At 38.2% G+C, this 23,431-nt stretch overlaps 2 protein-coding genes across 2 annotated transcripts in view; one reads left to right on the top strand and one right to left on the bottom strand.

The window, feature by feature from the left end:
- Positions 1-5,290: 5,290 nt before the first annotated feature.
- On the top strand, positions 5,291-10,696 carry FAM237A (family with sequence similarity 237 member A). The gene is made up of 2 exons (XM_022568280.2): positions 5,291-5,923; positions 9,744-10,696. Exons 1-2 carry the CDS (start codon positions 5,512-5,514, stop codon positions 9,881-9,883), a joined length of 552 nt encoding a protein of 183 aa, XP_022423988.1. The 5' UTR covers positions 5,291-5,511; the 3' UTR covers positions 9,884-10,696.
- A 1,480-nt stretch (positions 10,697-12,176) lies between these two features.
- Positions 12,177-23,431, bottom strand: part of DYTN (dystrotelin) — a 44,133-nt gene continuing 32,878 nt past the window's right edge. Inside the window, exons 9-11 of the mRNA XM_022568281.2 lie at positions 22,304-22,463; positions 19,304-19,811; positions 12,177-12,940 (exon numbers count right to left, since the gene is read on the bottom strand). Of these exons, the coding sequence (XP_022423989.2) occupies positions 12,837-12,940; positions 19,304-19,811; positions 22,304-22,463 (772 nt within the window). The 3' untranslated portion in view covers positions 12,177-12,836. The remainder of the gene's footprint in view (positions 12,941-19,303; positions 19,812-22,303; positions 22,464-23,431) is intronic.

The raw sequence follows: 23,431 nt of genomic DNA, 5'->3' as shown, positions 1-23,431 counted from the left end.
CCAACATACCATACACAGATGTATCCATATCCAGAGGGAGCCTTTCTTTCTCCTTGTTCAGAGAGCAAAGCTATCCCTTCTGTGTAATGCTGACTCTTCCTTATTCCCTTATCCTTATTGCTTCTGTGTCTTCTGAGATTGTTAGTTATCCTTCTATCTTGAATTTAAACTCCCCCCTGTCTGTTGGTTTCTCTCCCTTAGCTTGTAAACATAACAAAGACCTAACCCCTAACCTCCTGTTCCAATTCTTCTCCCTCTTCTTTTCTAAACTTCGTAGAAAGTGCTTCTCAGGGGCTGTCTGCACTTCCTTGCTTTCCATTTCTGCCTCAGCTCACCATTTCTCCCCCAACACTCAGTCAAAATTGTTCTTAATAAGAAATTTGGTGACGTACTATTTTTTAGAGCCAATGGAAAATTCTTTATCTTCATTTTATGGACTCCCTTTTCTGAATCTGTGTGCTGTGGTTTATTTCTTCCCTCTGTGAAAATCTTTATCTCATTGGTTTCCAAGGCACCACATTCTCCTGGTTCCTCTTAACTCTACTTTTTAATCATTTAGATATTGACATTTCCCAGATTCTATCCTTAGGTTACTATTGTACCCACTGTACATACTTTCCTATGAGGTTTTGAACTATTGCCCACAGGTTGACAAAATCCTGAATTTAGACTTCTTTCTTGAGCGCTATGTGTGTGTTTATCTTTAGTTCCCTCTTCTTCCTTGACTATTCAGCTTCTCCATTTTGATGTCAGTCATTTCAAACTTAACGTGTTGAAAAGTAAATTCTTTTTTTTAATTAGTTTCAGGTGTACAACATGGTGATTCAAAATTTTATCTATTTTAGTCTGTTTGAAGTTATTATAAAATATTGGCTATATTCTCTACACTGTACAATATATCCTTGTAGAAAAGCATATTCTTGAGTTCCCTTTCCCAAACCTATTCCTCAAGCCATTTTTCCTCTCTCAGCTGATGGTTCCAAACCTCCATTTGCCTAGCCCCCAAAACTTGAAGTAATCTTGAATTTTTCTCTTTTTCTTGCACAATACATCCAGTCTATCAATAAATCCTGTCCTTTCTACCATCAAAATATATTCAGAATCTGATCACTTTCACCAACTGTACTGCTACCACCCTTATCTAAGCCACTATTACATCTCATCTGGATTATTGCACTAGCTCCTAACTGGACTCCCTGCCTCTGCCTTTGCTCCCCTCTAGTCTGTGTTCTACCGAGCAACCAGAGTGGATTTCTGACCACCTTTCTGACCTTACCTCCTACCACAATACCCAGAAAACACTCTTATCACACCATGTATGTTCCAAGGCAATTATGCTTCCCCTATGCTCTACCTGGAGCATTCTCTCACATACATATGCACGACTCACTCTTTCACATTAATAAATCTTTACTTAAATATCTCTTCCTCAGGAAGGACTTCTCAATATTCCATATAAAATAGCTCTTCCCCCATTATCCTTTCCTACTCCCACTTTACTTTTTCTTGGTGATCCTTTGTTTTTTTCTTATCATAACTGACACATTACACATATACTTTTCCTCAGGCTTCAGAATTATAAACACTCATTATTGACTCATCACACTATTTGTTTATTTAATTAACTAGTTGTGTGTTTGTTTTTGATACACAGCTGTAAACTCATCATTTAACCCAGAAACTAGAAACACAAATCATTATCCATATATAATTTTTAAATTAAAATATAAATTTTCTTCTCCCACCTCCACTACAGCATAAGCTCCATGAGTACAGGGAATTTGTTTTATTCCTTCTGTGTGCACAGCATCTAGAATAGTGCCTGACACACAGGCACTTGAAAATAAAGTAAGCACTGCATATTTATATACCAATATTTTCAAGGGTAGTGTAACTTTCAACATGTCTAAAACCAGAATTAAATCCCCACATCTTTACCTCTGTTCTCCTTTCTCTCTCTGCACTCCTTCCCTTGACTTCCCTTCTTCCTATCACTTGACGATTTTCCCCAGAAGCACAGGACTGCTCCCTCCCTGCCTTTGATCATGCTAACTTCCCTGCCTGAAGGAGACCATCCACCCCCCCCCCACCCCCGCACCATGGCTCCAGGAAAACTGTATAACTTTTTCTTCAAGAAGGTCACCAGTCACCTCCTCAAACACACTGTCTCTGCCCCCTCCTTCCCCTTTTCCTTTCTCAGGGTTCTCCCACACCAATCTCTATCCCTTGTGCTCACACACTATGTTTCTGTAATTATCTTCTCCAAGAAGCTGAGAGCTCCTTGAAGTTCAGGAAGCAAGTTGAAGCCCTCATTTATGATCTTTTCCTACTTCCTCAGAAGATAAATAGAAGCAGACATTAGTATGTTCAGTTCACAGATTGAGAAACTGATTTCAGAGGAAGAGAAAAAGCCCAGAACCCCTAGGAATCCTCTTGAAATCTCTTCCTACCACTTGGGTAGAGGGAATGTTCCTTGTGTCTTTGGTAAACCTTGCTATAAGCCTGGGTTCCTCCCTGTGCCCCTCTGGAAGGTAACCATGGATACTACTGAGCTGGCACAAAAGCCTTCGGTTAGTGGAGACTACCAGTGGTTTTCAGGATGCTTCGAGGGTTTTGAGGTGAGGGGGCAAAACCTGGAAACCGTGGCAAAGGTAAGACTTTTGCCTCAGGCTCTTGGTCTGGGTGTATTTCAGTTAGGGTGGGCCCTAATTCTCAGCAGAGCCCCTAAAATGTGACAGGACTGACTAGGATATTAACTAGCTTTGAGTTGAGAACCAAAGAGAATCCCAGACGTCTCCTCTTCTTGGAAAGCAGGAACTCCTCTGTGAAATCTTGAGCAGTGGGCTGACTCAAGCAATACTAGCGGCAGCTCGGGCTACTGGGGTGATCCAAGCCACAGAGCCTGGAGATAATGGGGTCTCCTGCCCCAGTCAAGGGGAGCTTCCAGTGGTGCCTTGTCCCTACCTGCATTCTTGCCTCAAGGGTGTGTTCCTTTTCGGAGCCCTGGACCACAGGCAGGCAGGAGAAATTCACACCGAGGATGTCACTGGGATGCACCTTAACTTCCTTACTGACCGCTGTGAGGGCACCCACGTGCATTCTCCGACCCTAGGAGTCCTGAGTCTTCCCTGCTATCACTTTACTCTCAAACAAGGAACGTCTGGAGAGTAGAGATCTAGGGAGCCCCACTTGCTCCTTGAAGGGCGCGGGACTGGGCCCCAACTTTCCAGTTCCCCGCCAGCAGTGTCACACCTCCCAACGTAGGACCGGGAAGCCAACCACACAAAAGGCTCAGTTCCGCTGGTGGAGGAGGGGGTAGGGGTCAGTGTCAATGAGGTGTGTGCGGCTAAGCCTCCTTGTTTTCTGAAACGAAATCTTCAGGGGAGGGAGGGAAGAGGAGGGTGCAGGAGATGGACTTGGGGGCGAGAGGTGGCGGCCGTTTCCTGGCGTTTTGACGTAGACTTGAAGAGGCGCCGAGCACTCCCACTGCTTAAGAAGAGGCACCGTAACCTTCAGGACGCTGAAGGTGGGGACCGCCGCTTGCTCAGGGAGCAGTCTGGACATTTTCTCTCCACGCACTCCAAGGAATCCAGACAGGGCTGCGCAGGTAATTGCGGAGGGGCTCCCTTCTGTGACCTGGGAGTCAAGCCGCGGAGTAAGGAGGCTAATGGGGCACGAAGGACACAGGGTGTCCCAGGCAGCTCCGCCCTGAGGAGGGAGAGGTGGTGGAACCAGGTGCGGGATCGAGATGTAGGGAGCACAGCGCGGGGCTTGTGGCAGGACACACGCAGGATCCCAGGGTTGAGGAACTTCCAGGCTTGGGGAAGACTCTCGGAAGGGGAGGGAACCTGACGGAGCCAATGTGAGCGCTGCGGCGCGAGCGGGCAGCGAGTCACGGACTCGCCAACTTCAGCACCCTGGACAGTATCCCGTCCCTGGTCTTCTAATAAACTTAGCACTGACAGCTTCGACTTGCCCCCTAAGGAAAAACTTTTGCGGCCCCTCGACTTTGATATTTTAGTTCAGAAGAGGACATATTAAATTTGATTTTGTTCAGGTAGGTATCCTGTGTAAATAATCTGAAATATAGAGGAAATATTTTTGAATAATTTTGTATCTCAACATGCCTCTTCAGGAATGTGCCTGTTCAAAGAGTTTCTGAAATACCGGTTTAAGGGAGACTCAATATGTTTTGCTGCTGTACAGAAGAGAAAGATTCCACCTCATGGTGTTATCATGAAATGTTTCCAATATAGACATATCCTCATGAGAATTCCCATGAGCTGTGCCATGCTTGCCTTCATGATACTAACATCTAAAAGATTTGGAAATATAAAACTGAAAGTCAGCTGTATATGTCCTCCTGCTTTTTCTTCACACTAGAGTTGTTTAAGTGTAATATACATTTTGTATATCATATACATTTGTGAAGATTCAGGTAAACCTTTTTTCCTGGGAAAAAAATTGGTTTGTTTTTATTATTATTATTTTTGTGGTACGCGGGTCTCTCACTGCTGTGGCCTCTCCCGTTGCGGAGCACAGGCTCCGGACGCGCAGGCTCAATGGCCATGGCTCACGGGCCCAGCCGCTCTGCGACATGTGGGATCTTCCCGGACCGGGGCACGAACCCGCGTCCCCTGCATTGGCAGGCAGACTCTCAACCACTGCGCCACCAGGGAAGCCCGGTTTATTATTATTTTAAGTACATCATTTCTCATTGGACTTGTCTGAAGTGTAACATAATAATTTCAAAGTGTGTATGGATGTCTTGGTTTTATTGCAACCGGCTGTGAAAGCCAGAAAAGCTGAATGAGAGGCAAATAATTTTTGTTAAAATTCTTGAGATTTATAGCAAGACGAGAAAAATGAGAAAAGATCATCTTTATGAAAGTTATGTCAGAATTGCAGAACATTTCAGGTGTTTGTAAAATGTTTATTAATTCTACTCTAATGGGTTGAATATACCTTGTTTCCCATACTTTTATCACACTATCTTGTGTTTATTTTTTATTTATAACATTTTACAATTCTTATGCCTTTTTTTTAATAATAAAAGGAACCATAATAGGAAAGCATCCAAGGGTAAAATATGTTCAAATTCTTAATTGCATGGGAGTCCTGGTTTAGGATAGCTAGGCTAAATTATGCAATTATAGAATAATAAAAGCCATGTAGCAAGACTGAAAATTTTCACTTAATACTCTTTTAAACTATATTTCTCTGTACTAGGGAAAAACAAGTTTACTTATTTATCTTACAAAAGAGCACATCTTAGGAATAAATCTTTCTTAATCTAAGCATCTTGGTTTTGTACTACCCGGCTTGACAGTGCATCATTTTAGATAGAATGGGGCTTGTGAGATGGGAGGTAGGATAAGACTTTTCCCAGAGATGATGGTATGTTTCCTTTGCTGGCACCAAGGTTCTTAAAGGCATAATTATTTTCTTTACTGAGTAGAGCACAAGCAGGAACTCATATGAAATATTTCCATCTTGCACAGTTTCAAGGCCATGGCCAATCCTGGGAACAGAGGAGGGATCTACCGCCACTTGAGTCTCACCTGCTCCCTGCTCATTGTGGGAATATGCTGTGTGTCTCCTTTCTTCTGTCACAGCCAGACAGATCTGCTGGCTCTTAACCAAGCTGATCCTCAGTGCTGGGAATCTTCCTCAGTACTCCTCCTAGAAATGTGGAAGCCTCAAATCTCCAACACTGTTTCAGGTTTCTGGGATTTTATGATCTACCTGAAGTCATCTGAGAACTTGCAGCATGGGGCATTGTTTTGGGATCTGGCCCAACTCTTCTGGGACATCTATGTGGACTGTGTCCTCTCCAGAAACCATGGCTTAGGAAGGAGGCAATTGGCTGGAGAGGAAGAGAAGATCTCAGCAGTGCATCCACAGCACACAGGGAGAAAAAAAGGTGGTCAACCCCAGGTCCCATGTCTTTTGAAAGGATCAATCAAGTGTGAATGTGCTGAATTGTGAGGAAGAGGGAAGTGGCTTTAGGGCAATCCATTGCCACACATAGCCTCCTCAGGGGTGAGCCCAAAGAGTACGCAAGTGATAGAAAGATAGATAGCACTTCCTTTTGTAATTTGCAGTAGGTGTTTTTATCAACATTGTCCTCATCTTCATACTTCAACAGCAGCAAAGAAGAATCAGAAAGACAAGTAGGAAAAGACATGATCCCTAAAATACAATATCAAGGTATAAAGGGATGCCCCCAAATTAATATTATTTTTTTCAGTAAGGCTGAACATTGGTAGTCATAACCTGTGTTCGCTTGCTATGGAATTGGGAAGATTTGAATATAAGCCTGGGGAAGGCTCTTGCCCCTTTTAAATAGAAAAACAAAAACAGAAACAAAAACTAATTGCTTTCATGTAAATGGGAAGGACTCCTTGAGATGTACTTACTTAGCTGATGGATAAATGGTAGAAAAATCAGCTGGCTTGCAAATTCACTCTTCCTTGTTTTTTGGAACAAATTGCAAATAAGTAATTAACTTCCAGCAAGCTGAGTAATTAATTTTTAGAAATCTGGAACTTCCTACAAATTTAGAGATTTTTCACTGAAGTAAATATGGTATTCAAATGCAGTCTTCTCCAGGGGCACTAGAATATCCTTTATAGAATTAAAAGGAGGGTGAATAAATCACTGTAAGCTGAGAATAACAGCCTTATTCATACTGTTTTTGTTCCTTTTTTGGTGTTGTTTCAACCAATGTGCTTCTAAAGCTTGCAGCAAGGGCTGTTTGGGTGGTAGTAACTATTTATGCACTAGTGGAAAACTGAAGCATAAATAATTTTTGCAATTGTACATTTGATTGTGAGAAATCAAATGATTGTTATATGTTCCTGTAAAACATCTATTAAAATAGCAATTAACAGTAATAATTATAGATCAATCTTTTCCCAAGATATTGTAGAACCTTTAAATATCTAGTTTGTTTTAACCTCAGTAACAAAAAATATTATTAGCTGATCCATAAAGCCAGATAATCCACTGTAATTATTTATAGATAAATTTATTAATTTGGCGAGTGTTATTGTCACTTAAACCAATTTCATTTTTTAGAGGAAATATTCTTTTAGCAGTTTAGTTACTAAAGCAGAAATGCAAAATGACTATCTTTAAATGTTGGTTACCAATATTTTAAAAATATTTTGAACAGAGGCTTCCCAGGCATCAGCATCAGTAGGGACTGTATATTTTCTTCATCTGTACTATAGGCTCTTTTTTCCATTCTTTTTTTTTTTTTTTCCATTCTTACTCTACTTAACAGTGGTACTCAAATTACTACCACTATTTCTTGTTTTGTATTTTGTACTCACTTTGCACTTTAAGTATCTATAGAATAAATGAAAATAATGTTTGTGTTCAACTTAACAGGAAAATAATTATCTATAATTATATATTATAAATAATTAAATTATATAATTTAATTGCATATTAAAATTACATATATATATAATCTCAAAAACAGCTTTCAGTTTGCTTGCTTGCAACAGGCTACCATAATAGTCTGAGACTACATGTAATTTTCTGAGCATACTTCAACATGGCATTTCTATCTTCTTTTTTCAAAAAAAAAAAGTAGATTTGTCTTCAGCTTTGGAAGTCACTTCCTTCATCTTGCTGCAGAGTTGCTATTGACCCAGCTGGTCTGCAAACTTTACTAGGAGTTGCTTTGCAAATATTAGGGGTAAACATTTCACTTTATTGAAGTTATTTTAATGTTTGACATAATTGTTGCAGACCAGGAAATAAGACTTTCCGTTTGTATTGTATAATCAGTCAAAGAGGGTCTTGGGTCAAGAAGAGACCCTGTCTGAAAGTTAGTTTCAGGAACATCGAGATTTCATCTCAAGAGGCTTGATTAAATCTCTAGTGGCTCAACTGGGCTCTGGATGTACCTGCAGAGATTCTTCACTAATTTTTTCTTTTGTCCCTGGGGAATTAATATTCTAGTAGGTTGGGATGGGGGTGAGGGTGAAGAGGTGTTTGTCTCCATAGTTCTCAGGGAAATCACATCATCAGAGCAGAAGAAAAAAACTAAAATGAGTGTCTACATAATACCTGGAAAGGTTCTTGCTATTTTGATGTCTTCAAGTTAAATAGTTTAAATTCACTTGAGAAATGTTGCAATGAATCATGCCTTATTAAAAACACAAAACTCCTATATAAATTTGTATGTTAGTATATTTGTTAATATTGAGTCAGCAACTATGAAAACAAGAGATATCAAATAGCTACGTAACATTGGGCAAGTTAATTGACTTATTTAGCTCTCAGTTTCTTCATCTGAAAACGAGGGATATGGGAAGAATTAGAAGGCCCTTAAAGTCTCTTCACATTCTGTGTTCTGAAGTTCTGTGATTCTATAAACAATAAATGTATGAAAAGCGTGGATTTAACTACAGAAAGAATCTGGAAGAGCCTTACTCCAAGGAGAGCTTACCGAGCTGAGTGATGACCTAGACATTGTGGTGGTTTATAACTTTAATAAGCAGAAACAGAGGTGATCCAGAAATGAGAATTCCAAAAATTCTGAGGGCCAAAGATATCATCGTTTGAGAAGACTCAAAAGAGCATTGTTATTTTGTCTAGAAAGGTACAAGCTAACAGCTGAGTGCCAAAATGGTCAGAAGGCTGAAGAGGGTATACCCAGGCTTCACTACTAAATTATGATGGATTCTGTGAAGGCAGAGAGAGAGAGAGAGAGAGAGAGAGAGAGAGAGAGAAATTGATTTAGGAAAAGAGTAGGCTGATAATATCTCCCAGATAGAAAATAACAAAGTTGAGGTTAACACAAGGGTTAGTAAAGGCTTTAATACAAATGAAAGGATTTTGAAGTACATCCTTGTTTGTGTCAAAAGTGATGATCTCTTCCTTCAACAAATCTTGCTCTGCCCCTGAGAGGAACAGAAAAACTTACCTGCCTGAACCTGGCAGTTTGGACGGTCTAGAAACATTGTGTCTTTGCTTTCCTCTGTGATGTGAAAGTTAAAATTTAGATTTATAATTTGATGATGTTTGCAGTCAGTGTCTAACTAGCCGGCAAATGTTCATAATGCTTATTTTTTAAACATTAAGCAGAAGAGAAAACAATGCTTCAGAAATATAAGTTAGATTCACAAATGCTTGATTTTCTACTTTACTCACGCTGAGAAATTTTGTAAGCAACATATTCAGAAATTACCAATCTAGAAATCTATTCTAAAGAATCATTCAGAGCTGTAGCCAATTTTGCAGTATAAGGCTCTTCACTGCAATATTATTTATAGCAACAGAAAATTGGAAATAATCTAAATGCCCCATAATAGGGTAATGGTAAACTAAATTATGGTATAAAGTATGTATGTGTAAAACTGTGGTTCTCTCTGGAAGATTGTATTATGGGTGGTTTAAACATTTTTCTTTATATTTTTATATTAAAATTATATGATGACAATTTTTTACTTTTTTAGTCAGAAAAATATATTTTAATACATATTAATCAAATAGGAAATGTATTTATTATAATCTACTTAATTCATATTATATAATTAAACTTCATAGGACACAAAGTTTTGCACAAATAAAAATTTCAAATACACCTCTGCAAAAAATCTATACAGAATATTAATAGCCGAGTGGCAGAAACAGCAAACATTCTTTTAAAAACCAAGTCATTGATACTTAATTAGCCTGAAAATAATTTGGTGACCTAATGACTAGTTGCTTTTCTCTGCTTTCAGGTGTATATCCTCAGCAACCAAGAATCCCTTCCCTAAAGAAGAAAGAGTTGATTGAAGGCTTGATAAACATGCATGTACATAGGAGTGGGTCTAAGTTCATTGGAAAAGTGACCAGTAGCCTGGAAATAAAAAGAAAATAAATCGAACCTCAGAGCTAATGCACATCTTGGAATTTAAATATATATATATATATATATTTTCTTGACTACTGATCGTTTATTTACTTGAAATGGTGGGAGCATCCAGAGATGCTTAAGCCACATTCTCTGAGTAGTTTCATTCTTTTAGGCTGCTAGCATGTTCCTTCAAATGGCGACATTACTGCCAGATCATCCCACTGTCTGAAACAGTTAAAACAGCTTCCAAAGATGAGTAGGGGATCGTGCTACTCAGATTCTTTGTATTCATCTTGATCATTGTTTTGGGATGCTTGACATTGTTAATGAACTAGAGTGCCACACATTTAACTTGAATACACTGCATGACTTTGAAATATTAACCACTGTATTGTTTATGCACAGGCCAATAAGAGACTATATTTATTAATTACCAGTTATTGGTGGTAGTTACTTGAATTTTGTTTGAAAGAATATTTTTGAATATTTTGAACTGAGTGAAGCAAAAAACAAAACACGAAACTGGTGAATAAACCATTCTTCTAATAGAAACAAAATGAATAAAAGCTCTCTACCCCAAGTAATGTTATTGGAGTCTTTTTATTTCAATATTTAATGTTACCATTAATGATAATCCAAACTCTAATAAAATAGCAGTAGGTATAAATTTTTTCTCAGTTAGCATATTTTCTATTGTATTAAATATTAAGATTATAACTGGTTACACTTTACATTGAAAAGAAAAGTAAAAATCAAACGAACAGCATTATGAGAAAAGAACCCATAAAAATATTTGCTCTCAAAATGACTAGGCTTGAATGAGGTTCATAGCAAAGAAGTCCAATTAACAAATATATTTGAGTTCCAGACACAATGCTATTTTTATCTCTAATTACGCTCATCTCTCCAATCATTCTATTATAATTGATGGTTGACAACCAGTTTGAATTTCAGATATGTTAGCATTTCACTTGCTTTTCCCAGGTCCAAAGGAAGCCTCAGTAAGTGTTTTCACTGAAGGTTTATGGCCCTCCTTAAGTGAAAAATCTTACCCAAAGGGTTATTATTAGAAGACACAGATGCATCTGAAGATTAGCCAAACCTTAACAGTAGGGGAAGCAAGTCTGGGGAAGGAACTGGGGCGGGGGGGGGTCCAGCCTCAGCTTTAACTTGATTAGAAGAATAAGCACATTAAAAGCTGCCACTCTTTGACTACCATTTCTACAGAGGCTCGTGGTTTTGCTTCTGTACTACTTTCTCTAATGTCTTGCATCATATTCTTAAAAACCATTATATAAACTCATTACCTCTTATAAATCGCTGAAGAGATGCCTGCCCCTTGTTCCTCCCACACCTTGGTACTACAGAACGGGGGCTGCCAATTTTTTCTGATGCTTTGTGGGCCATCCAGTCTCTGGCGCAACTAATCAGTTCTGTCTTTGTAGAATTAAAGCAGCTGTAGATAATATGTAAATACATGAGCACGGCGGTGTTCCAATTTTAAAACTTGGCTCGCGGACACTGAAATTTGACTCCATGTCATTTTCAACTGTTACAAAATATTACTCCTCATCTGATTTTTTCAATTATTACTTTTTAAATGTAATAATTTCACAGCCTGCACAAAACTGGCAGTGGGCAGATTTGGCCTATGGGCTGTGTAGTTTGCTGACCAGTGCTCTGGGGCATACTTAACAAACTTGTAAGGAACAAGCTGGAATGAAGTAAGAAGGAGAGTGAATATGTTGAACAACAAAACCAAAATAAAAAATTCATGATAGGCTGAAAAACAAATTCAAAAAGATTAGGATGAGACTGAACAGGGGTAACCTAGTCCTAATCCTACCCAGTTGGACATTATTTCACTCTGGAAAGATTACTAGAAGTTATGGATCATATAAATAAGAGCCCAGAGCCTCTCTGAATGTAATATGGACTGCACATCAAGAAAACAGGTGAAACAATGGAACCATAACAATATTTATTTAGAGAAAGTGCAAGCAGTGGTTAGAATACAGGCTTAGGAGCTGGGTTCGAATCTCAACTTTGTCAAGTAGTGACCAAACGACTTTGGACAAGTTACTGACCCTCTTTGTGCCTCAGTTGTCTCATAAAAAGAGATATCTACTTACCAGGTTTGTTCTGAGGTTTAAATTAGTATTAATACATACATGGTGCTTAGAAGCTAAGTGCTCTCACAGTCAAAAAATTTTAGCTACTACTTTGGACATTATTAAGCATCTATACCCTAATCATACATACAGAGGATGGAGGCACACAAGTACTTTGGCCAAATTCAATGAATGTGGGGTTTTAGTGAGAAACATTCATGTTTTTAAAATAAATTTATTTTGAGATAATTGCTGATTCATATACGTTGTAAGAGATAATACAGAGACATCCTGTATACCCTTCATCCAGTTTCCCTTCATAGTAACGTCTTGCATAACTATAGTACAATAACACAACCGGAAGATTGACGTTGGTACGATCCACAGAGTTCATTCAGATCTCACCAGATCTGCATGCACTCAAGTGCGTGTCTGATATGCACATATGTGTGTGTATGTGTGTATTTAGTTCTTTGCCGAGCCTATTCTCCAGCAGGAGCATCTAGATAGAATATTAGGTCATCAGTTCGGTAATTCAGATATGGAAGAGGATAGTTGCATGAATTCCTGTAGATCACACACTTGAATATTACTACCAATGTATTCAAAGAAAGGGCCTTTATTGGAAATGCAGCACATCTGGATTTGACTTGGCTCCTTCTTTCCATTTTCCTCTATCACTCCTCATTCCCAAGGCTTTACTCTGAAGAACAAAGACACATGTGTAGAGACATTAAAAAATAAAATTTTCTTCATGCTTCATGCCAGACTATTGAGAAAGAGGTAGAAGGTTTAGTTCTTTTAGTACAGATTTTGAAAACACGTTTCGTCATCACCACAAGGGGCCTTTGAGTCTGGACTCTTTTTCACTTCAAGTTGGGCAAAGTGATCTGATCAACAAGGGCAGAGAAGGCGCTGCATACTCGCTCAGCTCCACAATACAGGTCCATATTTACTGAAGATTGCGGGTCTGAAAACAACAAACAGGAAAGTCCTTCAGAGAAAGCACCTGTAGGTTCTCAAGCCGATCTTAATAAAGCTCTAGCACAGAGAAGGAATAAAATCCATCTCTCTGCAGTTCCTGATGGCAATGCCCTTTCTCTAAGCTAGCTTGCAAATGAGATGGGTATCATTTACCATGATCAATTACTAATTCAACCAAGTTGTGGGTTCTTTTTTTTTTTTTTGCGGTACGCGGGCCTCTCACTGTTGTGGCCTCTCCTGCTGCGGAGCACAGGCTCAGGACGCGCAGGTCTAGTGGCCATGGCTCACGGGCCCAGCCGCTCGGCAACATGTGGGATCCTCCCGGACCGGGGTGCGAGCCTGTGTCCCCTGCGTCGGCAGGCGGACTCTCAACCACTGCGCCACCAGGGAAGCCCAAGTTGTGGGTTCTTAAAGAGCATTTTCCCATAACTTCAAGCACGAATCTGAGTAGCCAGAAAGCCCAGTCTAGAGCAGTGGTTTTCAGACCCTGGTGTATGTTAAAATCATCTGGACAGTGTTAAAATACATTGCTAGGTCCCACCCTCAGAGTTCTGATTCAGAATACATGATGGTTAATTTGATGTGTCAATTTGATTAGACTGTGGTGTCCAGATATTTGTTCAAACATTATTCTTGGTGTGTCTGTGAAGGTGTTTCTGGATGAGGTTAACATTTGAATTGGTAGACAGAGTAAAAGCAGATTGCCCTCCCTAATGGGATGGACCTTGTCCAATCAACTGAAGGCTTGAATAGAACAAAAAGTCTGAGTAAGAGAATTCCTTCTGCCTTACTGTATTCCAGGCGAGACATGTTTTCTTCTGCCTTTGGACTCAAAAGGAAATATCAGCTCTTTCTAAGGCTCGAGCCTGCCTGCTTTTGCATTGGAACTACACACTGGCTCCTCTGGGCCTCCAGCTTGCTGACTACTGATCTTTAGACTTGCTAGCCTCCATAATTATGTGGGCCAATTCCTTAAAATGAATCTCATTCTATATCTATATATACATCCTGTTTGTTCGGTTGCTCTGGAGAACTCTGACTACCATAATACATCAGGGATGGGGCCCAAGAAATTGTGCTTCTCATAAGTTCCCAGGTGATACGGATGCTGCTGGCCTAGGGAAGATGCTCTGAGACCTCTGCTCTATAGTTACTGATTAATGGTTTGAGTGGTCCCCTATGACCTTTTGTAATAGGAATTGTGTTGTAGAAAGCTCTACAATTTGGCAGTTATTAACCAAAAGTTGGATACGCATAATTTTTAAGCTAAAAGTTCCATTTCTAAGAATTGATCCTACAGAGATATTTACATATGAGTACAAAGATATATGCTATAAGAATACTCACCAAAACATTCTTATGATAATAAAAAATTGGGAGCCACTGAATTACACACCAATAAATAAATTATAGTATATTTATACCCTGGGATATTATGCAGCACTTAAAAAATGACATTGCCCAATGTCTAAGATATTTTGTCAAGTGGAAAAAGCAAAACAAGTACAACCTAACTTATGTTGAGAAAGTAAAGACACATATATGCAAAGAAAAAAGTCTGAAGGAAAAACTCACTAAACTGCCAACATATTTTACCTCTGAGAAACAGGTGGCAGGGAGTGAAGGACATGATGATGAATTCATTTTTGAAAAACATGTGCACTTAGGCATTTTAATTTTACAATGAGCACGCTGTATAATATTGTTTGTATAATTTAAAAAATAAGATCACAGGAAATAAAAACATGTAAAGGCTTAGTTTGTTATACACTTTAGTTACATGATTTATTATGGCTCCATCTGTGCTGTTTTCTGTTGAACATGAGAGAGGGTTCATGTCGTTTTAATGTCTATTCTCTAACACTGCTCCAGAGCTACAAGGACCTTGAATAAATAATATTTTATTGCCTGAATAAAAAACTTTGTCCAGAGGCAAACTTATTTTAGGATATTCTATTCCTCAGCCCACAGTTATAAAAACTTTAAATATAATAAAGAAATAGAGAAGCAATAATTCATTTCATACATCTGTTCTTTTTTTCTTGTTTGGTTGTTTTATTTTTACGCTCTAGTCCCTTGAAATGTTAAAACTAGCCAAAGATATGCACCTAACACCAAGCACGTTGCTTGGCATGAACTTGGAATTCCATACATATAGGGACTGAATTAATATAGCATATAGTCAGAGGCCTAGTGAGATGTTAGATAGACAAACCTGTGAAACCAACAGTTCAGAGGAAATCACGATCGGAGAATAATTCACTTGAATGTAGTTAACAATCTATCTGGTCTCTGAATGAATTTGAGATGTGAGAGAAGGCTATCAGAATGATGGGTATAGAGGTTTAAAAGTATTAGATTATCTGCTCTATGATTACTCTTCTGGCAATTGAAATACTGAGCCCATGTCTTCCTTACAATAATAATTAATGAAGCAAACCAATATATATTGAATGTCTACTCTGGACTAAGACCTTGAGCTCCAGATTGTACATGCTGACTGTCACTCTGCTATTTCCATCTGGATGTCTCCAAGCAATTCACACTTAATGTGTTCAAAACAGAATTCTTGATTTGCTGACCTCCCTCCATCTCAGCTTTCCCAGCTTTCCTTATAGCAATAAGCGTATGACAATCTACCAAGTCCAAGCCACCACCACCTGCCCTTCTCCAAGCCACTTTCTACACAATGGCAAAGTGTTTTAAAAACATAAATCTACCCCTTTCAAAATGAATGCCCAGCATCAAGCACAGCTCTTGGCACATAATTAAATCTTGATGACTATTTGTTGAATGAATGAGTGAATGAAGGATGAACCAACTAGACATTTTTTTCTACATTCATGGAGCTTAATGCTGGAACTCTTGTGTATCTTTTCCCATCAAGAAAAATTACTTCTACTTTTTCATATATATATGTGTGTGTGTATATATATGTACATATATATATATCAGAGAGAGAAAGATTCACTAAGCGTTCAGCATATATCCTTAGGATTCCCAGGCAGCATTTGAGAAGTCTACCTTCTAAATAAGTGAGATAAAGATCCAGTGTTGAACTTCTACCTGTGGTTGCTAAAGCACTGCTCTTTCTTTTTCTATAACCTGCTAAAGTCCAAACTTTATCTTCTGATTATTTAAAATAATAGTTTAGATGATGGTTGCAGGTGGGAAAGAAAGGAACAGGAATAATTCTTCCACATCCCCACCCTCAGCCATGCCCTGCTAATCCCATCATCACTCCCTCACCTTCCCTTCTCATCCTTGAAACCTACTGTGGTAAACGGATGGCAAAGAGGGATGGAAGAGAAGCTGGGGAAAGAATTTCAGAGATGTAAGTAGGAAATTTCGCTCAGAAAGGGAAAGAAAATAATTTAATGAGAAAGTAAGACTAGAGCATTAAGCTTTGTTTTTTTTTTGTCACCACAGAAGCAAGTAGTGTTAGATGCTCTTTCAAATCTAATTCCTTTACTGCAAATTTGAACAAAATGTTTGCTACTGATTTTCAGTCCAACATGTGGAACTTAAAGAGGTTTGGGGAACCCCTTCTACACACTTTCTCTTTTCCATTAAGCTCTCAGGGTCTCCTGAAATCCTATTATCCTAGATCTTGATATTGAAAGACTCTATTCAGTTAATGTCAACAACTGCCCCCAAACTGACCATCATGCTTGCCGTTTTCGTCTTATTAAGTCTTAAGTCATATAAAGTTCATCTTAATTTCCAAAATGTGTTGACTCGTTAGCAAAGCTCCAATTCAAAAAGCTAGTCAGCTACAAGGATAATCACACACTGGGTGAATATGTTGACAGTCTGAGCAAATCTTAGTATACTACAAACAATAGATCTTTCTAATTTTTCCAACAATTCTCAAATTAAAAAATAAAAAACAGGGGCAGTAAAACGATTAGAAACTTCCTGCTGTTATCTGACGCATCTGTAACAGAGATAGAAATAAAACAAAAATGACCAATACCTTAATTTAGTTTGTTTGCCTTTCCACATCTTCATATGTGTGGTTATCACATTTCTGTCTCTGATTATGTTTGCTGTGATTTTGATAAGCATGCATAAATTACGGGGTGTATTTTTATAATGCATATTGCCAGTGGCTAAGTAGAGTTTACAAACAGAATCATATTCAATACCTGATTGAATAAGGATACAAACTTAGTAAGAAATATTTGAGTGAAGAATGGCAATGTTTAATAAATGTAGATATTAGCCATGAAGATTAACATAGATCCTATGCTTAAAAGCCTCAAAGAAATAAAACTGATATAAAAGAAATGACTATAAATCTAAATCTTGTCAATTAGTACTCACTGAATTATCACAAAGTATACAATGCAGTATAATAACAAAAAGGGAAAGATGCACTTCCCTGCTAATATCATAAGCACTTTTGTATAATAATGCATACTACCTACGGAAACATTTCAATGGTTCTATTTAAATTGTAAATGGAAGCAGAGGTAAATTTTTTGAGAATATATTTTTTATATTATCTACAAGATTGGATAATGCTAACTGCATCTTTATACATTATTGCATTATCTGAATTTAAAAATAAACTTTGCCTTTTCATGATTTCCCTTTAAATGATATAATGATGGGTGTATATATAGATACAGATACATTTATATGTATAGACCTTGATAAAGTTACTTAAAATATGCATGGATCTTTTAGGTATCAAACTGCATGTAGTGCTGGGATATTGTCTCCCAAATATGTGTAGTAGACCTAGTCTATTAGGAATCTGAAATGTACAATATAGCCTACTACATTTGTGAGGGCTGACCCAATACAATATTTTAAAAATCAACAGCTTTCATAAACTCAATTGGAGAAACAAAAAATAAAAATGAGATGAATATGTGAAATCCTAAAATAGTTTCTAAAATAAAAGTCAAATTTTTATGTGAAATTTCCCTAAAAAGGTCAAGTGGATATTGACTTTGCTTTGAATACTCACTATGACCCCACTGATGTTTAGATGGAAATAAGTGGGTGGAATCTTGTGCTGGCCTAAGAATCAGGCACAGGGAGTTCTCATCCAGTCTTTGTCTCAGGCAGCCTGAGCATGCTTCTGGTATCTTTGTGATCTTGTTTTCTCTAATACAGGATTATAATTCCAACTCTCTTCACAGTAGATATTTTTAGAATCACCAAGTAATTACTTCATTGACTTGGCTCTACCCAGTTCAATATATAACTGACATTATCATGTTCCCATTTTATAGCTCACCAACTATTATGGACTGAATTGTGTCTCCCTCCCCAAATTCATATACTGAAGTCCCACTCCCAGTATCTCCAAATGTGACTGTATTTGGAGATAGAGTCTTAAAAGAGTTAATTAAATGAAATGGAGTTTATGTGGTTGGATCCTAAACCAATACGGGCAGTGTCCTTATAAGAAGAGGAAATTTGGATAGGGACATGCACAGCGGGAAAATGGTATGAAAACACAAGGAGAAGACAGCCATCTACAGCCCAAGGAGAGAGACCTCAGAAGACACCAACACTGCTGACACCTTGATCTCAGACTTCCAGCCTCCAGGAGCGTGAGAAAAAAATTTTTTTCATTGTTTAAACCACCCGATCTGTGATACTTCATTATGGCAGTCTTAGCAATCTAATACACCAACTCAGAAATATTTTGGGAAGGCCTTCTTTGATGCAGAAACGCATGAGAATGTTATCCTTGTTTTATCACCTTGTTTTAGTCTCTATATGATCACTCCAACATAAAAGATCTTACACTTTCTTAAAAAGAAATGGATACAGATATAGATACATTAAGATGACAAAATACTCTATAAGTAAGACAATGTCACTGTAAAACAGCATAGCTGTAATAAAGAAGTATTAATAAAAAGAGCCTTTAGGTTTAACAATGAGACATAACTTACGAAGGTGATGATGATGATGGTATTATTGATCATACAGAGACCTTAGTCAATTATCTAGAAAGAGAGCATCATTCTTATCCCATTTTTAAATGGTAACATCAGGCTGCCCAGTTATATATGTTTTAGTACTGTTGATAATAACAATTGCAATAACGAAATAATAGGTATTTATTGAATTCTTGGTATGTGCCAGGTGCTATACTAAAACTTCATATGGCTTATCACTTTTAATTCTCACAATAACCCCATCAATTAGGTAACACTAGAAATCAAGTTCAGAGAGATTATTAATGTCCAAAAGACTCACAACCCTGTTACCCACTAGATGAATCGTAGCTGTAGGGCTAATACAGAGCTATAGGATCAAGTGTTTTAAAAGGCAGCCTAACTCCGTGGCCATCGCTATCTCTAGTGATTGTGTAAAATCTTACCTGAAGGCATTTCTAGAGTGAAGGCATCCATGAGTTTTGACAACAATTCTTGCAGTTCCTCTTCCTCCAGCTCATCCTTTCCCTCCTGGATGTTAACTGCCCCTTTCCTTTCCACAGGTGCCAGGGCAGGACTACTCATTTCAGCAGGAGCGATTTGGGAGGCGTCCTGCAGCAGTCCTTCCTGGGAACTGGGTAGGGAACTAAAGATTTCTTCCGAGGTCTTTTGTGCTTGGCTTCGTGCCCTGGTGCTTTGCGTTGACCTTGGCTGCAAAATGGCCTCTGGTGATTCTGAGTTTGGTAGACCATGTTCTGCATGTGCTGGACCTTGGTAACTTCCATCAGTCACAGTGGACTTAGGAAGTGTTTCCTCTTCTGAACCATCCTCAGTGGCACCCTTGATCTGGGAAGACTCTCCTCCCCTCTGAAAACTTTCTTCACCATTTCCATGGTCACGCTTGGCAACCATATTTTGCCAGGAAGATGAAGGATGAAGGGGCTGCAACACTGCCTGGGTAAAGAAAACTTTATTTATGAAGAAATGAACATTTATCTTACTTTTTCATTATGCATTAAATTTTAATATTCCAATAGGAAATTTTAATGCAAGATTTTCTTTTTTGTCTCTAAATACATTGCTGTTAATTTTATTTTATGCTGTTAATTCAATGTCAACCTAAAGGTAGAACAGCTCAGATTCTAAAACATCACAGAGAATAATCACAAGGAATTTGGGAAAATGCTAGGTTCTGAAAGCTCAGGTTCTAAAAATATCATAAGGAATATCTGGAAATGTCAGGATATCTTGGATTGATAGCTAAAAAGTATTACAATAAAACATTCATAATGATCCATTTAGGTAGGTATGTTGTGAGGGGTTTCATAATAAGCCATAGGAATAAAATCTGGGGGGTGTGCTCTCTACAAAGCACAGCCCTCAAAGTGTGGTCCACAGACCCCTGGAGGTCCCCGAGACCCTTTCAGGGGTCCATGAGGTCAAAATTATTTTCACAATAACACTTAGAGGTTATTTGCCTCTTCATTGTGTTGACATTTGCACTGATGGTACAAAATCAAGAGTAAGTAAAGCTAAAGTTGTTGGTGTTTACCGCACATCAAGGCAGCATCACCAAGCAGTGCTAGTAGTGATGGTATTCTTACCATCGTGCACTTGCAGTTAAAAAAAAAGGCAGCTCCTCTTAAGAATATCCTTGATGCAGATGAATGGGTAAAGAAGATGTGGTATATATACACAATGGAATCAAAAGAATGAAATAATGCCATTTGCAGCAACATGGATGGACCTAGGGATGATTATGCTAAGTGAAGTCAGAGAAAGACAAATGTCATATGACATCATTTATTTGTGGAATCTAAAAAACAATGATACAAATGAACTTATTTACAAAACAGAAACAGACTCACAGACATAGAAAACAATCTTATGGTTACCAAAGGGGAAGTGGGGGTAGGGATAAATTAGGAGATACACACGACTGTAAATAAAATAGAGAAACAGCAAGGGCCTACTGTATAGCACAGGGAACTATATTCAATATCTCATAATAAACTATATGGAAAAGAATCTGAAAAAGAATATATGTATTTATCTGTAACTGAATCACTTTGCTGTACACCTGAAACCAACACAACATTGTAAATCAATTATACTTCAATAAAAAAGAAAAAAAAGACTATTCTTGAAGGTGTAGCAAAAATTCTTATTTTTCTTAGTAGCACACGTCTTCTTAATATTATATGTGATGAAATGGGAAGTATGCATAAAACACTTCTTATGTTTACTGAAATATAAAAGTTGCCTCTTGTGCAAAAGAATTAGACGGTTATTTGGCAAACATTTTTTCAAAAATGAATGAAGTGAGACTGTGACAGTAAGGAAAACAATGATATGTGTTGCCAATTTTAACAGTTGAGCTTTTAAGCAAAAATTAGAATTTTGGAAAACTTGCATCCGCTACCATGAGCTTGCTTGCTTTCCAATTCTTAAAGACTTTTCTGATGAGATTCATGGTAGTATTAATGAATATGATTTTTTAATGATTTTTACATTAAATGTAAAAATGGGTGAGCATTAGGAAGTTCGGCATAGCTTGGTGAACTTCCAAATGACCAGTGTATGATGGTATAAAATCATGCCTGGATAGAAGATTCATTCAAAATGCACAACAGAATATTGTATTTTAATGAAACACGGTGTGAAAGAGATATGGTTTCAGATTCAATATTGCAACCATCCTTTAAAAAACAATCATTTATCATGTTTTGGTGTAGTATCAAAGAAGGTCTCCAATTATCTGAAAAGGCTATTAAAATATTCCTCTTTTTTTCAACTGCAAATCTGTGTGAGGCCATATGTTTTCATATTCTTCAGCCAGAACATCTTGCAACAGATCAAATGCTGAAGCAGTTAGGAAAAATGCAGCTGTCTTTTCTGAAGCCAGCCATTAAAGAGATTTGTAAAAAACGTAAAACAATGCCAGTCTTCTCATTAAATATATATAAATATATATAATTACTATTTAAAAATGTTCCATATATAATGGATTTATTATTTGCATTTTCAAATTAGTTAATAAATTTATTTTAAAACCACTTATCAGTTTTAATTTTGATTAGGGTAAACAGCAATAGATATAACCCACAGAAGCTCCTTGGGATCCTCAAAAAATTGTTAGTCTCTAAAAGGGATGCTGAGACTAAAGGTTTAAGGCTCAATGCTATAAAGAACCTCTTTGCCCCAGGTCTATTGTTTCTAAATGGTACCGATGCTGTTCTCTCCCAATGGCACTTCCTTCGCAAAAGTGGAAGATATCGTCTGGCTGATGAAAAGGGGAGTTGGTCAGGGTATGGAGAGAAGAGGGAAAGGGAAGAGGCTGATCAGAGTGAGGTGCAAAGCCTCAGGCTGCAGCCGACCCTCAGCCAGAAGATTCTAGGTCAGACTTTCAGATGGCCCAGATGGCCAGTGTCTCCCACATTCTATACCTGTAGATTCTGTCCCATTAGCTGTAGCTTCGTCCACAGACTGTCCTGGTTGGTTGTGAGTTCGTGAATCTTTGTTTCAAATCTGCAACTTTTTTCTTCCTGGCAGGCATGTATGGCTTGCAACTTGTCTTTGTATTGGTTTAACTGTTTTTTAAGGAGCCTGCAAAGAGGACAGGTCTGAGTGGGTTGGAAGGGCAAGAGATCAGCACAGCAAGATGCAAGAGCCCTAGCGAGATGTACCCTGGGTCCTCTCTGGGAGAAGATGCCGGAGTAGCCTGCGCCTCGACTATTACCTAACATTGATCAATCCTGCTTTAAACTGTTTGTTCACCATGTACAGCTGTCCTTCGTGTCTATTATATACACAATTCCCCCAAGAATTTCATTGGCTTTAGAGGTGTTTTCAAAAACTCATCATGCATGTTATGGATTACTTTTGACAGCATACCTTCAGCAACTCCTTAAATGCGAATATTGACTTTATTCATTATCCTTTTGTCCAGAAACACTCCATTTAGAATGATAGCATACATGTCATGGCTAAATACCTAAAACCCGACCAAGACCACAGGGAGGGAACAATGATGCAATTTGTGAATTGTGGGTCTTGGTTTCTCTTCCTAAGTCTAGTTGTTCACTGGTTTCAGAATGAACCAAGTAGTCAGGGTAATTCTTTTAAAACATAAGGCAGGGGACTTCCCTGGAGGTCCAGTGGTTAAAACTCCGCCTTCCAATGCAGGGGATATGGGTTCGATCCCTGGTCAGGGAGCTAAGATCCCACGTGCCTCGCGGCCAAAAAACCAAAACATAAAACAAGCAATATTGTAACAAATTCAATAAAGACTTTAAAAACGGTCCACATCCAAAAAAAAAAATCTCTTTAAAAATTAAAAGAAAAGAACCACAAAGAAAACCCATAAATCAGATCATGTTACTCCTCTGCTCAAAGCCCTCCAATGTTCCCCTCCTTATTTAGAATAAACCAAAGTCCTTATAGAGGCAGCCAAAGCTGAACAAAATGGCCAAGACCCTCCGCTTCCCTCCCTGACCTCATCTCTGCTTTCTTTTACTCACTGTCTGTTCTTCAGCCACACAGAGCTTCTGGCAACTCTTCGAACACACTGGGCA

Source organism: Delphinapterus leucas, chromosome 8, assembly GCF_059928025.1.
Source record: "Delphinapterus leucas isolate spDelLeu-1000000601 "Yukka" chromosome 8, BTC_Dleu_Yukka2, whole genome shotgun sequence".
NCBI lineage: Eukaryota > Metazoa > Chordata > Mammalia > Artiodactyla > Monodontidae > Delphinapterus > Delphinapterus leucas.
The sequence above is the reverse complement of the archived record's forward strand: the minus strand, read 5'-3'. Positions and strand labels throughout refer to the sequence as shown.